At 48.9% G+C, this 15,945-nt stretch overlaps 1 protein-coding gene across 1 annotated transcript; it reads left to right on the top strand.

Annotated features, from left to right (window-relative positions):
• Nucleotides 1-5,600: 5,600 nt before the first annotated feature.
• LOC120845751 lies at nt 5,601-6,455 on the top strand. The gene has a single exon (XM_040217292.1). It carries the CDS (start codon nt 5,601-5,603, stop codon nt 6,453-6,455), a length of 855 nt encoding a protein of 284 aa, XP_040073226.1.
• Nucleotides 6,456-15,945: the final 9,490 nt, after the last annotated feature.

The raw sequence follows: 15,945 nt of genomic DNA on the forward strand, positions 1-15,945 counted from the left end.
ACAAGTCACGAAATCCCAGTGGTAAGAAACTTGGGACGCTCAAAAATGTTTCAGAGGTGACCCAGCATTATAAAACAAATTACACCAAAATTTACTCAACAAAATCAACATTTTAACCCAAAATAAATCGTGTCTCTGATCTTTTCATTTCTTGTCATATCAACTTTAGATAGAAAGCTGATATTTTTACTGTTCAAGTTGTGGAACTAATATTTAGTACATCAACATGTTCCTTGACAAATATTAACAATAAATATATAATTATTAACTTGGACAGCACGATACACATAGAGCCACGAGGAGTGCCTGCCTTGTCCTTCTTGGCTTTGAGCAATACTGCCACCTGTATGTACCAATAAGTGTCAGTGCACCCAAAGACTAGAAACTAAATGATTGGCATAAGTGTCGCCATTTTCTTATACATATGAGAAGCTCACCGATGCTTCATTCGCCAGTGTTGGTTCTCATTCTGTCTGTTTTTTGTTTTTTTCGTACTTCTGTCACAAAATTAACTAATGTTTTAAACTTTAGCACTAGGGAAAAAAGCTAAGAGAAATATTTGGCCCCGTTCAGTAGGCTTCTCAGCAAGTAAGGGTGCATTGCGGAGAAGCGACACGCATTAAGCGGACACCGCGATCGCGCGAATCGCGACGAGCCTTCACTGAGGCTTCACGACAGTGCAGTCTCCTGCTTTATGACGAAGCATACCTCCAGATTCAGAAAGAAAAAAAAAATGGTGGGAACGTGGTGTGGTAAATGTTGATTATGCCTGATAGATGTTGGTTACCTGTTTACCTACAAAATGAATTAGGCTACAATATCCTGACAATTAAGCTGTATGTGTGCACCAATATTGGTCATCTCTTTTAGTTTGCAACAAGGGGCTCTCCTTTGCTTTTTAAGGTTGTGGACGGCTTGGGGTCACAGTGATTGTGATATCTGGAGTATGTTATGTTGCGATCAATGTCACATGTCTGAAGGACAGTTGTGGGTTTCCTTATAAACCCGGAAGGGGACGTTGCAGCGTTTCGAGAATGTTGTTTGTGTCGTCCCTTTTTGTCCCTTGATCTCGAAGAAATTATATTCTTGAAGAAATTACATTTGGGTATAGCGAGCGGCCTATCAATTCTCACATGTACCTTCAACCTTTATAGGACTATATAAAATGCCAGAGACATGAAATAATTTAGATTAAACTTAGTTGAGCCTTGGTGGTGGAGAGACATATACTTCACAATAAGTCAATAACCATATTTAAATAGACTCTGCATTTTCATTTAGAAATATATTTCTGTACCTACATTAAATTAGAAAACAATTGTTTGTTGGCTCGATTAAAATGTGCAGTTTAAGCACATTCATAAATTATTGAGCAAAAAATTCAAACTATTAAAAAAATATTAACTTTCTTCTAAGCTCCTCATTTCAGTGGATTACTATTTGCACCTTAGTATTATAATACCTTTGATATATCATACCTAAAATTACTATACACACAAGTTCACGCTCTCATGTCTGAAATATTATTGTTTTAAAAAATCTGTACCAAATCAAAGGTGTACAAAGCTAAGAAGAGTGGTTGTTTGGGCTACTTTGTTGGTCATTTCATAAAGCTTATGCACTTCATAAAGCTCATAAAGCTTTTTTTTTGCATAAAGGCTATGCACAAAAATCAATTGCCATGCAACTTAAAATTATGATTTTACTCTGTGTGCAACTGTAGCCATTACTTCACTGATTGACATGATATATGCAACATGTAGGTGAAACTAAACACATTGACTGTTTCAAATATTTCTTACTGTAGGTCACGCCTGCACAAACCAAGAAAGAAGCATTCCTAGAAGCCCGCATGCGGCACTTCACCGAGCAGCACATCAAAGATTCTAAGGCGATCAAACGGCTACAACAATCCAAGCGTCGGCTAACCAAGAGGAATGCTGAACTGAAGACTATGGTCAGTGACCTGGTAAAGCAAAATATTTTGCTAAAGAAGACGGTGCTGTCTTGCAGAGCTTTGGTGCTGCAAATCAGCAGCTGTTACAACGACAGCTTGCCAAGCACACAGGAGCACCTGTACCAACGCAGTACTCACCAGAACTACGAGCCTTTGCCTTGACCCTGCATTTTTACTCTCCACGTGCCTACACCTACGTGCGCAAGGTTTTTGATACATGCCTACCCCATCCCAGAACTCTAACTAAGTGGTACCAGTCCATTGATGGCAAGCCTGGCTTCTCTGAAGAGGCCTTGAGGGCACTAAAGCTGAAGACCAAAGCCAACACCACCGCAGGCATTGCCACCATCTGCAGCCTCATGGTGGACGAAATGTCGATACGGCGACACTTGGAGTGGGATGGCCAAAAGTATGCGGGCTACATGGACGTGGGAAGCGGAGTTGACGATGACAGTTTGCCGCTAGCAAAGAATGCATTTGTCATCTTGGCAGTGTCCATCAATGGCAGATGGAAGATTCCTCTTGGATACTTCCTCGTTGATGGCCTTGGAGGAGAACAGCGCGCCAACCTTGTTGTCCAGGGCCTCACCCATGCCCATGAAGCTGGAGCTCTTGTTGTCTCGCTAACATGTGATGGAGAGCCCGCAAACCTCTCCATGCTTCGGGAGCTTGGATGCGACTTCAGTAACATGGCCAACCTGAGGACAACATTTCCACACCCGGTCACATAAGAACCTGTGGCAACATTCATGGACCCATGCCACATGCTTAAACTTGTCCGGAATGCACTTTCTGATAAGAAGGCTTTCATCGGCCCTGACGGTGAGGCCGTTGCATGGCATTTTATCGAGCAGCTCCATGTCCTGCAACAACACGAAGGGCTACACCTTGCAAACAAGCTCCGTTTGTCCCACGTCGACTGGAAACGACAACCAATGAAGGTGAGCCTGGCAGCTCAGGTCCTGAGCATGTCAGTCGCCGACGCCCTAAATGAGTGCCGCAGCCTCAGTGTCGCAGGATTTCTGGGGTCCCAGCCAACAGAGACATTTTTGCGGATCTTCAACAACCTCGTCGATGTCCTGAACTCTAGAAATGTGCACCAGAAGAACTGGAAAAGGCCTCTCTGTCCCCAAAACATCAGGCAAGTGGAGGACTTCTTCAGACAGGCAGATGCCTACTTGTCATCCTTGCGAGACTCCCATGGTGGGCCAACCCTGCTTCTCACTAACCGCAAGACAGGATTTCTCGGCTTCAGGATATGCATGAAGAGCCTGTTGGCTCTGTACAACTTTCTGGTCATTGAGAAGCAGCTGCTGAAATATCTGCCAGCACACAAAGTAAGCCAGGACTATCTAGAGCTGTTTTTTGGCACAGTGAGGTCTTTTGGACGGCAGAATGACAACCCCACTGCTCGACAGTTCAGTGCAGTGTTCAAGAGGCTCATCATACAAAATGAAATCAAGGATGTAGTGACTGGAAACTGCCTACCATTGGATGAGGTTGGCATACTCCATGCAAGCAGCGGCACAGTCCCAGCCGCAGACGTTCTCAACTACACAACTCCTCGTTGGAAGCTGCTGCCTCCTCAAGATGAGGCAAGTGAAGATGCCAGTCACAACTACTGCCTCAACCCTGGCTACATCACAGAATGCTGCGGCCGGATTGTGACCTACATAGCAGGTTTTGTTGTACGCAGCCTGCGCAGATCATTGCTGTGTGAGATATGCCTCAGCTCGTTGACAACAGAGTCCAATGCCAATTCAACTTACTCACTGGTACGCCGCAAGACCAGAGGAGGACTGCTTTATCCGTCGGAGAGTGTGATAAAGATTGCACGAAAATGTGAGCAGCAAGTCCGCACCGTCATCAACAGTGGAAAACTGTCGGGACAGAATATTGCCCACAAAATGGTTGCCAATGTGCTTGAAGCATTCATTGAGAAAAGCCTATTTGTCTCGATTCGTGACCACATATACGATACTGGCCCGCTCGAGAATCATTACGTCCTTCTTGTGAGAAGTGTTGCAGAACGCTACATCAACCTGCGACTGCATCATGCTGGAAAACAAATGACACAGGACACCCACCTGGAAAAGGTGCGCCAGATGTATAGGAAACTTACACAATTTAAGGGCCAGTAGTTTCTACTGGTCCATGACAAAGACTGGCCAGATGGAGCAATACCTTGATAACAAGAATGAAAGCACTAGACCATTTCCACTTTGCCATCAAATATAAAAAAGCCTCAATTCTCACTCCCGGTTTATGATGCTAAAGATTCAGTGTTCTCGAACAGCTAAGGATCCTTATGTGCATCCGCACTGTACCTGACATGAAGGCCAATGTTTCTACGCTGCCACCACATTATTTATAAAGAGCACCCTCGATGCAATCATTTTTTTCTGAAGTGGATAGATACAACCGTTCTGTTTTTGTTTATTCTTTCCGTAACAAGTGGTGAAGGAATTTTGTGCATATTCCTGTTGTGTACCTGACATGACCGCCAATGTTTCTGACTTGCCACCACATTATTTATGACAAGTACCCTGGACGCAATCATTTTTTTCCTGGTGAAGTGGATGGATACAACTGTTCTGGAACTGTGAAGGATACTTATGTGAATCATGTTGTGTGTGTGTATTTCTGTTGTGTACCTAATACGACAAGCACTTTGGATGCAATGGTTTTTTTACAAAGATAAAAGATTTAACATTCATTACATTAGAAGGTACTTTTTTCGGTAAACATGAATTTAGAGGTGAAGTTATTATTTTGAAAATTAATTTCAGGGGAGACGGCCCTCAGAATTTTGCAAAGTATTTTTCTATATTCTACTTATACAAGGTGATACAAGGTCTACTTATACAAGCAGACGTCCATGGCGGTTGGGTTTCTAAATTTGTAGCCGAGATACTGGTTTTTTGGTGTGTGTCGAAAAAACAATGAGTGTGTCACTGACAAACAGGGATGGAAACGCAAAATAATAAATCTCCGAGCGTCGGAACTGAAAAGCCCTCCGGAATCAACGACGTCTCGCGAGTGCAACGGCCCTCGACGCATTCGGCACCAACCCAACAGGCGATGACCATCAACCAACTGAACCACCAACCGACCCGAACGGCGATGATGATGAGGAATCCGGCGACAGAAAAGTGGCATTTGCGGCGATCGTGAGGCGAGCCAACAGGGAGACGACAACACCAGAAGGATGGTTGCCCCTGGTGATCGAGCGCAGTAAAGGACCACATGGACGGATGCCCAACGGTTGGTGGCCAAAAATAACAATCGAGTATAATCGGAAGCATAACCAGGATTTAACATCGACAACGATGAAAAACAAGTATACCCGCTGGAAAAATCGACAACTGCCTACTCAATCGGGCAATGGTATAGGTGACCGAAGAAAGAGACCGGCCGCTGTCAGCGACCATAACAAATAGCCAAGTGTACACCAATGTGAAGAATCTGCTGGCCAATAACATCGAGCTGGCCCTTAATCACCAAACTGACCGAAGAAGAACAAGAAAGGTATACAGTCAGGAAGTCTAGATGCTCAATCTGGTGATCGAGCGAGAGGAGCTGAAAAAGAAGGCAAATACTCTAACAAAGCTGAATGACTTGATCTTTGCTCGCCAGCTGACATATGAGGAGGTTACAAAGAGGCCTATCTAAGAAAAAGGTGAACTGGAAGGAGTCTATAAAAAAAAGATCGAGAAATTTAGTCAACAGCTGCAAATTGTCACCAGTCAAACAGAACGAGGCTCCCTCAAGAGCACTAAAGCAAATCTGCAAAGCCAATCAGTACCACTCGAACAACGAGGACCAGTTGAAGAAGATTGAGGACCAGATTGAAGAGAAAAGGGCGGTCTTTGAGAAAAAACTGATGATTGCGGCTAATCGGACAGAGTATCAGAGAACGAATAAGCTGTTCGAGTTCAATCGGTCCACCTTCTACTGGAGACTTGACGAAGACCAGAAGGAGATTGACGAGAACATCGATGTTTATGAGGTTATTACTTTCTGGAAAGGAATCTGGGTGACCGATGACGAAGAAGGGGAGTACCAGGAAATGATTGACCTATTGGACCCAGTGGAGCTTCAGACCGAAACTGAGGAGGAAAAAGTCAAGAAGGTCATCGAGGAGAAGATCAGGTTCCTACTCAACTGGAAGACACCGGGGCCTGAGGGCCCGTATTCAGCTTACTCATTAAAAAAACTGACTGCACTCCACTTTCGTCTCACCGACCTTCTAGTCAAAGCAGTTGATGACCCTGAACAAATTGACGGGCGACTGTACATGGGCACGACGTACCTTATTGTGAAGACGAAACGAGCAAGCAAGGGCAAAGAGTTACGTTCCATAACTTGTCTCCCAAACATCTACAAGCTGCTGAGCAAGGTTGTCACAGCCCTGGTGACGGACCTGTGCGAGGTGAATGAGGTGATCTCGGCCAACCTGATGGGTACTCAAAGAGGCTTCCAAGGTGCAAAACAGTAAACCCTCCTCAACAAAGTGCTCAGCCAAAAGCACAACAACGAGCTGTTTACGTTCTGGATTGATATCCAAAAAGCGTATGACAGCGTCAAACACGACTACCTGGTACTAGTGATGCGAGGGCTCGGAAAAAAACCGGAAAGTTTGGAAAAAAACTGTTTTTTCTGGTTTTTTCCCCGACATAGTATTCGGGAAAAAAACCGAAACCCAAGTTTTTGAAGTATTAACAAATCTATTAAGCAAATTTCTGCAACGAACGTTATAATTGATATCGCTGACCTCATCGAAAGGGAAAATGGCCATCACGCTCCTCTGAATTGAGTTTTGCCGGCAGAGCAGGCGGAAGCTTAATCACGCTATACTAAACATAATACATCTTTCAGCCCTAAGAAAACAAAACAACGCGACGGCGGGGCAAGTGAGGAAACACAATCACCTCGGGTTGTCTGCCGCCTCGCCCCGTCGTTGCACCGTTTGCGTTGTCTAAAAACTATGCAGCAACCATCCCGAATGACCGTTGCTTTACTGTTCAGTGTGAACGCCTTATACGGAGGAGAAATGACAGTGCTGTCCGAGGCTTGTTGGTAGTGTGTACGCATGTGATGAAGCCGTGTTTCTAAGTCCTCTATGGCGTTTTTCTCGGTCAATAAATAATATACGAGACTCTTAATTTACAGCCGGATCTCCACTACCGCACCAGCATGAACATAGCTTTAAATAATATAACAGCAGAGTGGCGAAATATAGTCGCATATGTCAACCATTGAAGAAATTAATTGCTTTATGTACCATCATGAAGGTAGTGCCATGTTTTAATGCCACGTTAAATAATCATATTCAAAGGGGAGTGAAGTTTGACAACATTGATGTATTTTGTCATGACCCTTTTCCCTTCTAAGGGCACAACTAGTTCTGCATTAAAGAGTACAGGATCAAACTTCAAAACCAACATTGGATGAGGTAGATATGCACGCGTTGACTAGATATCTTTTGTAAATTAAGACGGATGTTCCAAAGCAGTCTGTTAGTTAGGGCTACTCTGACTCCACGCTTGAGTCATCTCCGTCGTGGTATTTCAGATCAGGGCCCCTGAGCTCGAGATTGGAGCGAACAAACACCAACTTCTGCACTCTGTGTCCTTTGAGTCGGTTCCTACTTTTGGTGTGGACACCGCTGAACTTCGACCAGTTTCGTTCGCACGCAGCGGAGGAGGGCGGGACTTGGAGAAGGCGACAAGCAATTGGTGCCAGGGGTTCAGAGGCACACAGCCCTTGCCACCACGTGGACGGTGGAATATGCTTCGCCGAGTCCTCCAATGCCTCCCTCGACAAAGCACCTGACTGGACCCGGTATTCGGCGAGATTTGACAACACTTTTCCCACATCGAGACACATCCTTTCTGCTGTCTCTGTGATGTAGTCCATTGCGTGGCATACCTCTTCGTCACTTAAGCACCGCCCTTTGAACTTCGGGTCGAGCAAATTTGCGGCAGCATGTGCTGGACGGCAAATAAAGTTGCGTCGCTCACGCAGGATTTCTGCTACTCTTTCCTTTTCGCCCGTTGTCAAGGCAGAGTTTGGAAGGGCCTCTTCGACTTGTCTTGTTACTTTGAACAGGATCTCATGGACGTCTGAGAGGACAGCAGTGTCTGACTCAGCCTCGGAAATAGCACAGGCAACTCGCTGCAACACGTGGAAGGTGCTTTGCACATCTCGCCAAAAGTAGTCTTCATCTAATATCGTTGATCTTATTTCCCTGCTCACTTGAAGCTCCGCAGCGATCACAGTTTTCTGTAAAGCTTCTTTGTTCTTCAGTAAGCCATCTAGTGACATCAAAATGCCCGCCCAGCGAGTTTCAGCTGCTAGTTTTAATGTGGTCTGGTTTCCAGCATAGCACTTTTCTTGCCTCTTAGCAAAGTGAGCCGCAACCACGTGAGAGTTTCTGACATACTTGATTACAGTCTTGGACCTCTTGCAAACTTCTTGCAATGTCACCAGTTTGAGCATGTCCGACAGCAACAAGTTTAGTCCATGAGCACAGCATCCAAGAGTAGTGATGCTAGGGTAGCGCAGACTGCCGATTGTCCACGCGGCCTTCATGTTGCTTGCATTGTCGGTAACAAGAGCGAAAACCTTGTCGGTTCCAATTTTCTCCACAACCTTCACAATCTCTCCCGCGATGTAGTCTCCTGTGTGCCTGGTAGGTAGGTAGGAACGTTTATTTCACTTTTTTGCATTAAGAAATGCTGCGGTGAAAGGGTTTAGGGTACAGGAGCGGGGGACAGGGAGCTTCCATTCTTCTCTGTTGGCCCGGTTGGTGCGACGGCGTCAGAGAATAGATCTGCAGTAGGTTCAGGCCTGGTGTTTTGCCTGGGCTCAGTGGTGGAGAGCTGAATGCCTTGAAGCCGCGTGCCGACAGGGGGAGCTGCAGGGTCCTGGATGTACGCGAGCAGCGATCGCCAGAGTTCGATAGCGATCACTTTGGGGAAGGAGGGGTCCGGGCAGGCCCAGGCATGCAGCGAGGTAGGCCTGAATCTCTGCTGGATGGTAGCCAAGGTGCGGGTTCGGGGCTCCGAGTATCGCGGGCAGTCCCAGAGCAGGTGCTCCAGATCAGCGTTTTTGCGGCACAATGCGCATGCACCAGGAAGGTTGGTGGTAGCAGCACAACTGCCCTTTTCGCGGCGGCTGCTGCTGTGCTGACGGAACCGCTGTAGCAGGTAAGGGGTGAGGATGGTCCCGGTCTGAATTTGGCGGAGCGTGACAAGCTGCCGGCGAGAGAAGAGTTGAGAAGGAGGGAAGGGTGTAAGGAGGGGATTGGCGGTAGCCAAGAGGTAGGCTCTGCGGTAGTGCCGTGCCTTGAATATCTCTTCCGCTGGGTCGAGTGGTAGTGCACGGGACTCTACTTGTTCGTGAGGAAGGCAAACTGTATCTTTGGATCTTGCTCTGGCCTGCACGGATAGTAAGAGCGCGCGTGCGAGGCGGTGAGCTTTTTTGTTGCCGGGTATTCCGGAGTGCCCGGGTACCCAGTGTATTGTGAGGTCGTGCCCGAGAGCACGTAAGTGTTGCACGGAGAGTCTGAGCTGCTCAACAGCCACGGTGGTGTGCCGAACATCCGCACAAGCCCGATGTGCAGCTTGAGAATCTGTAAAGACGTGAAAATGGGTCTTGGTGTTGCTGTTGTTGGAGGAATCGTTTGCAAGTCGAACATAATCAATGATAGCGTGCATTTCTGCTTGCGTGCTGTGGACTGGCTCCGTTGTGGCGTGATAGAGTTGCCCCTGAGTTGACGTAGTGGTTTCAACCCAAGCCGTGGCAAAATCCGTTCCATCTTGAAGACAAGCGGCGTCCGTGTAGACGATGCGGGTATCTTCTTCCAGGCAGGCGGTTTGGGTCCACTTGACATGTGTCTTGACGAAGGTTCGTCTTCGTTCTACTTGCTCGGGGGGGCATATGCTGTGGCACCGGTGTGGAATCGGTGAGCATGATGTGCTCCCAGGGCGGCGACAGTTGTGGGGGGTCTGGAAGGTTGGTAATGTCATGTCCAAGCATGGCTAGCGTGTGTCTGCCAGCGTGCGTGGATCGAAGGCGGACCTCTTGTGTGTGAAGGTGTGTCTCAAGAAGCTCTGTGAGGTCATTAATGCCACTGCAGCTTTTCAGAGCTGCTAGTGGTGTGTAACGAGGGAGCCCAGTGGTTATTCGCCTTGCCTCGTGGTTGAGACGTTCTAGGGCTTGAAGCTGCGTCCGGGTGACGGGGTGGTATGGCAAACCATACATCACTTTCGCGTGAATAAAGGAGGTGACAAACTGGCGAAGTTCGCGTTCTTTTACCCCCCTGGTACGGTTTGAGATTCTGCGCAGGACGTGTAAAACTTGTTTAGTGGTTGCGACAGTACGGCTATACCAGGAGTTTGCTGTGCATTTTTTGCCGATGAACATCCCGAGCAATCGGATGAAGACTTTGCGAGCGATGGGCTGCTCACCGATTGATAAGCTGATGTTGTCTTTGTCGGCTTCTTTGGCTTTGGTATGTCTGCCCCCATGAACCACGACGAACTCAGTTTTGTCTGGTGCCGTAGCCAAACCCACTTCGATTGAGTATGCATGTATGGTGTCGAGTGCCGCTTGGAGGGCTTCCTCTTGTTTGCCTAAGCATCCCGTGTGGGTCCACACTGAAACATCGTCTGCGTACATGGCGTGTTCGATGTTCGGAATCTTTGCCAGCCATGCCGGTAGTTGGGACATTGCTATGTTAAACAACGTAGGGGCTATCACGGATCCCTGGGGGACACCGACCCCGTTGTGGTGGGTGCTGCTGGTTTCTTGCCCGATTTGAACTTGGAATGATCTGTTCTTTAGGAAGGCAGCAATAAAGTTGTAGATCTTTCCTTTCAGTCCGAGATCGCGAGCTTTGGCGAGGACCGTGGCATGAGGAACGCCGTCAAAGGCCTTTCGGATATCCACTGCCACCACGATTTTGGGGTGTGGGGAGGATTTGTTCAGGACAGTTTCTTTGAGGCGAAGAAAGACGTCCTGAGTTGATAGACCATGACGGAAGCCATATTGGGTAGGATAGAGGAGCTGTTTGTCTTCGATGTGCCAGATCAAGCGAGCGTTCACCATGCTCTCCATCAGTTTGCAAAGGCAAGAAGTTAACGAAATAGGCCTGAGGTTCGTTAGAGAATGGGGGGGGGGGGGGGGGGGGGGGTTCCGGGTTTCGGGATTGGCTTCACAAGAAAAAATTTCCATGCCTCGGGTAGTTTGCCCTCGTTCCAGATCTGATTGATCTCGTCAAGAAGGGCGTTTTTGTAAGAGTCCGGCAAATTGCGGAGGTAGGCGTAGGGTATGCTATCGGCGCCCGGCGTGCTCCGCGCATTTGCGTGTTGGAGAGCGTGGTTGAGCTCTGCCATGCAGAAAGGGCTGTCGATCGCATCGTCATTACTCTTCGTGTCATCTTTGGCGTAGGTGTGTTGGGTAGGTATGGAGGTTTGTAGAAAAAAGATGTCGGCAGCTTTCTCGGCAAGTTCTGCCGTGCTGATGTTCTCCCTAAGTGCAACTCTTGCCGCCCCGTTCATCGTCTTACGTTGGCCGAGAAGCGAACGCAGAATGCCCTACATCTTAGAGAGATGAGTTTGTCCGCTGATCTGCTCGCAATTCTGCATCCAATGCTCCGAAGCCAAGTCAGTCGTATAACGCTCGATTTCGTTCTGAATCTTGCGGAGGCGTCTCTTGGTGCGCCGTGGTTTGCCCCTCTTGCGGTATGCAGCCAGGAGGCGAAGCCTGCGGTTCCAAAGCGCCAAGAGGTGCCGATCAGGGTCTGGGTGATCTTGTGATACTCGGAGTCCCTTGGTAGACGCAGTCTTGGCCTCATGGAGTTGCTGGGTTAGAAGCTCGATGCTCGCCTTGGGAGGTTCTTCATCGAGTGCAAGGCGATATTTGTCCGAATGTGTAATGTGACTCATTCGAGTACCGGTATTATTGCGTCGCGTTGCTTTGGAGCCATGTCGAACCCGGACGCAGATTGGGAAGTGGTCGCTTCCCAAACAGTCCTCCAACACCGACCACGTGCACAGTTTGGGTAGAGTTGTCCAAGTGAGGTCAGGGGTTGTATCTGCCTGGCGCCATGTTTGGCCCAATCGTGTATGCATCTGGGGTGTGTTAAGCAGGGAAAGGTCATATTTGGAAGCGTCTTCCATTATCCGTTTCCCTCGAGCACTGCATGAGTCGTAGTTCCAGGCTACGTGCTTGGAGTTAAAGTCACCGCATAGTAAGACTTGATCCTGCGGGTATTGCCTTTTAAAATGAGGAACAAAGCTGAGATCGATAGGAGACCGTTTGGCTTTATTCCGGGTATTTTCCGGTACGATGTAGACTGAAAAGACAAGGATGGCTCGCTGCAGCGTAAGCTTTACCCTGCACCCTGTGACGCTAGTGGTGTTAGTACACCACGGCTCGGTGTCGATTTGAACATGATCAGTGTGTCTTTGCACGTACAGAGCTTTCTTTGTAGGATCTGCTTGATCCGAATGTGGCGAATAGCCGTCGTATCCCGGCAATCTCAATAGTGGCCCGTTCACTTCTTGTAGGGCGATTATGGTGGGTGTGTCGTTCGCGTTTGCTAGTTGAAGGCGTGCTACGACGTCTGCTTTCTTCTTGCGCAGCGTACGGCAGTTCCACTGGATCACGGTCGAGTAGGTCGACAGCCCCACTCGGCCGTGAGCCGGGTGTTTAGTTGTGGATGGTAAGTGAGCCACCGCTAAGGGTGCGAGTCACGGATGACGACAACGCTTCGAGCGCAGTAGGAGAAGGAGTGGAGCTTGTCAAGGTCTGTTGTGGAGCTGCCCCAAATGGGAACATGCCGGCGAACATCAGTTTTTCTATGGCGGTCCTGACACACCACTCTATGGCATTTTCGATGGCTTGCTGTACCTTCCGCAGGATAGTCTGCTCCAGCTGCGCGAGGCGCTGGTCCAGATCAACTTGCGGTAATTGATGTTGATGCTCTCCTGATGGAGGAGGCTGCAGCGACGTGATAGGCAATGCGGCTGTTGTCTGCTGTAGCTGTTCATTGGTGGTTTGGGGCGTCGCTCGGGGAGCCGAAGTCTTACTTAACGGCGTTGGAGGACTAAGTGCCGATTGTTGTGAAGTCGGCGCATTGATCGCTGCCACTACACTAGCAAAGGTAAGCTTGCTGCTATCCTCGTTAGTCGAAGCAACTGGAAGCGATGTTGGACCGGTGTAGAAGCTGCGGGAAGTTGCTGTGGCCTTAGGTCGCTGCTCTGGTAGCGGCGGTGGCGATATGGTGAACTTTTGTCTGGAGTTACGTTGGCGTCGGGATGGGGAACGACTGCGTGGGCGCCTGTTTGAATGATTTCGGCTTTTTTTAGCTATCTCCTGATTTAGCTGCACTCTTTTTGGGCAGTCTTTAGTTGTGGCGAGGTGAGGGCCTCCACAGTTACGGCACTTTGGCGTGTTGTTGGGGCAGGTTATGTCGTTTTCGTGTTTTTTGGATCCGCACGAGGGGCACCTTGGATAGCACTGGTTCGGGCATTGTTCTTTGCGGTGTCCCATCTTATGACAAGTGTCGCAAACCAGGATCTTGGCTTTGAAAGGGAACACTGGGACCGTAAAAGAACGTAGCCCTATCCGATAAGGCAGGCTGTTTCCCCTAAATGTGATTAAAGCCGTACCGTTGTCACCTAGGGGCCGTGCGCTGAGAATTTCGCATTTCCTGCAGTGCAGGTTCTGCATAAGTTCTGTGGCAAGCATGCCGCCCGCGTTTCTGATAATGCCTCCGATTTGTCCGTGGCGTATGGCTTCACAAGCCTGGAAAGGTATCGTTTGCCCTTTGATCGGGAGGTGGTCTATGGTGACCAGCGCGTCACGAACGCGAGTTTCGGCAGCGTCTACAGCAATCTGATTGCTCCTGTTGAGGTAGCGAGTGAGGAACTTGGGCAAATCGTGCTGGTTGTCTATATTGAGATAAGTGGAAATATGCCGGGTAATGGCCTCATCTATCTTAATGAAATGTTCGTCCATGATACGACATGGTTTTGTTGGTTTGAGAATCACTGTATGTTGATACATGGGGCGGCCAGAGGAAGAGCTCGCGGATGCCAGCGTGGAGTTTTTCTTGCGTCGGTACGTGACGCGTTGCCAGTCGGACTCTTCTAGGGTTGAGTCCTGAGTAGAGGCGTCGGAGGGAATCGGAGCGGTTTCCATCTCCACGCCGCGCGTCTGATGGGTGCTCATCTCGTTACGAGTAGATGCAGCCATGGAAACAGATGATAGCGTTCCACGGGCTCGTTTCTGCCCATGCTTCGCGGTCGAAATAACTCGCACGTTCGAGGTAAGGTCAAGTAACTTGCCTTCTTCGTGTTGAGCATGCTCGAGATCCATAAGCGGCGCAAACGGGTTGGTGTGAGGCCGGATAATGATGGTTGGTGGAGCAGCGACGGCGGCGGCAGGGGCGGCGGCCGTGCTCCCCGTTAGGCTTAGTGAGCCGGGCTGGCCAGCAGAAGTTCCGGTGGCCTGCAAGTCCATGTCCTCAGGGGGAGGGACGTTGACAGGTGCATCGGGGTGGTCTAGGGAGGCCATGGAATCGGCGAACACCGGGTGCGGGCCGAGGGCCCGTAGATCCGGTGAAAAAACGTAGTACTGAACAGAGCCGATGCAAAAAGCGTACGCTCTCCTCTGGAAGAAGAAGAAGTCCCCTGTGTGCCTGTCATCTTCCGTCTCCACGGCGCTGTAGAAAATAGGCTTCGGTGTAGCCAACACAAAGTTCAAGATGCTCTCGCCCCGTACATTGGTCCAGCTGTCCGTGAGTACAGTGACGCACAGAGCGGTGTTAACTTTCTCTTCCACCTGCGTCATCACTCGGGCATACTCGGCCTCCAAGAGTCGTCCACCTAAAGAATGCCTGGAAGGCGGCACGAATGCGGGCCTGAGGAGCTTGAACGCTTTTCGCCAGTATCTGTTTTCCGTAACTGATAAAGGCGTTCCACTGGCATATATCGCTCGAGCCAGCGCCTCATCAAGCTTGCTTTGACACCCTTGCGTCATTCTGTCAACGAACGCTTCTATAGAAGTTCGCTGCTTGACATACCTGTCGGCCTCATTTTGAGAGCTTGTGCTTTCATTTTCCACAGGTGCACGCTCTGACCGTAAAACTTCCACAGATGGGCTCCTGGACCGACATGCCCCAGACTCTGATCTTGTCGGGTCGTCCGATGCTGCAGACCTGATGTCCGGGGGGCACTTCGAGCACCTTTCGATGTGCTGCCGCAAGCGAGTTGCGTTGGGAAATTGGTATTTGGCACAGCAAAATCTGCACACCGCTGGCCCCTTCCTACTGTTTAGCACGTCAAAGTTCTTCCAAACGTTGGAGCGCGGCCTCACCATAGCGAACAGCGCACAGTTTTCACGGATCCACGGCGAAAGTCCATACCCGAGAACGATGCGCGCGAGGTTTCGGAAACGGCGCTGTTCAAGATAAAGCGTTATAGCTTCCCTGGCTGACCTCTCCACGGCGCACAGCACACAGTTTTGACAGCTGCACGGTCCACGGCAAGTGTCCACACCAAAGTAAGGTGCTCAGAACTTTCATTAAGGGGCTGGGAAAGCTAAAGTGATGTGGCTCCTCCGACTGCCCGTCGAGAGCGCGAACGGCACCGGCGCGAACGAAGAACTGCGTAGGTGCTATCGGTTGTTGCCAGATGAGTAGTCAAAGCTCAGCTAAATTGACAAAAGTTGTCGTAAACGTTAAAAAAGGTGATATAATATAATAGTTCACCGTAAAACTGGCGGAAATATCTTGCGGTTGTTGACCTCTGTCGATATATTTCGAATCATTACTGAATTATAGCTGTTGAGAATATTTTTCGAATGTTTCCAAAATTTCCGGAAAAAAACTTGTTTTTTTCGTCGTTTTTTTCCGGCCTTCAAAATTTCCGGAAATTTTACATCTCTACCTGGTACCCGTACTGACGAAGTTGGGC

The sequence above is a fragment of the Ixodes scapularis genome, unplaced genomic scaffold (assembly GCF_016920785.2).
Source record: "Ixodes scapularis isolate PalLabHiFi unplaced genomic scaffold, ASM1692078v2 PGA_scaffold5__190_contigs__length_132052651, whole genome shotgun sequence".
NCBI classification, from domain to species: domain Eukaryota; kingdom Metazoa; phylum Arthropoda; class Arachnida; order Ixodida; family Ixodidae; genus Ixodes; species Ixodes scapularis.

Bases quoted from the DNA above. Each gene is read 5' to 3' on its own strand.
- LOC120845751 (XM_040217292.1), top strand. From the start codon at position 5,601: ATGAGGAGGTTACAAAGAGGCCTATCTAAGAAAAAGGTGAACTGGAAG.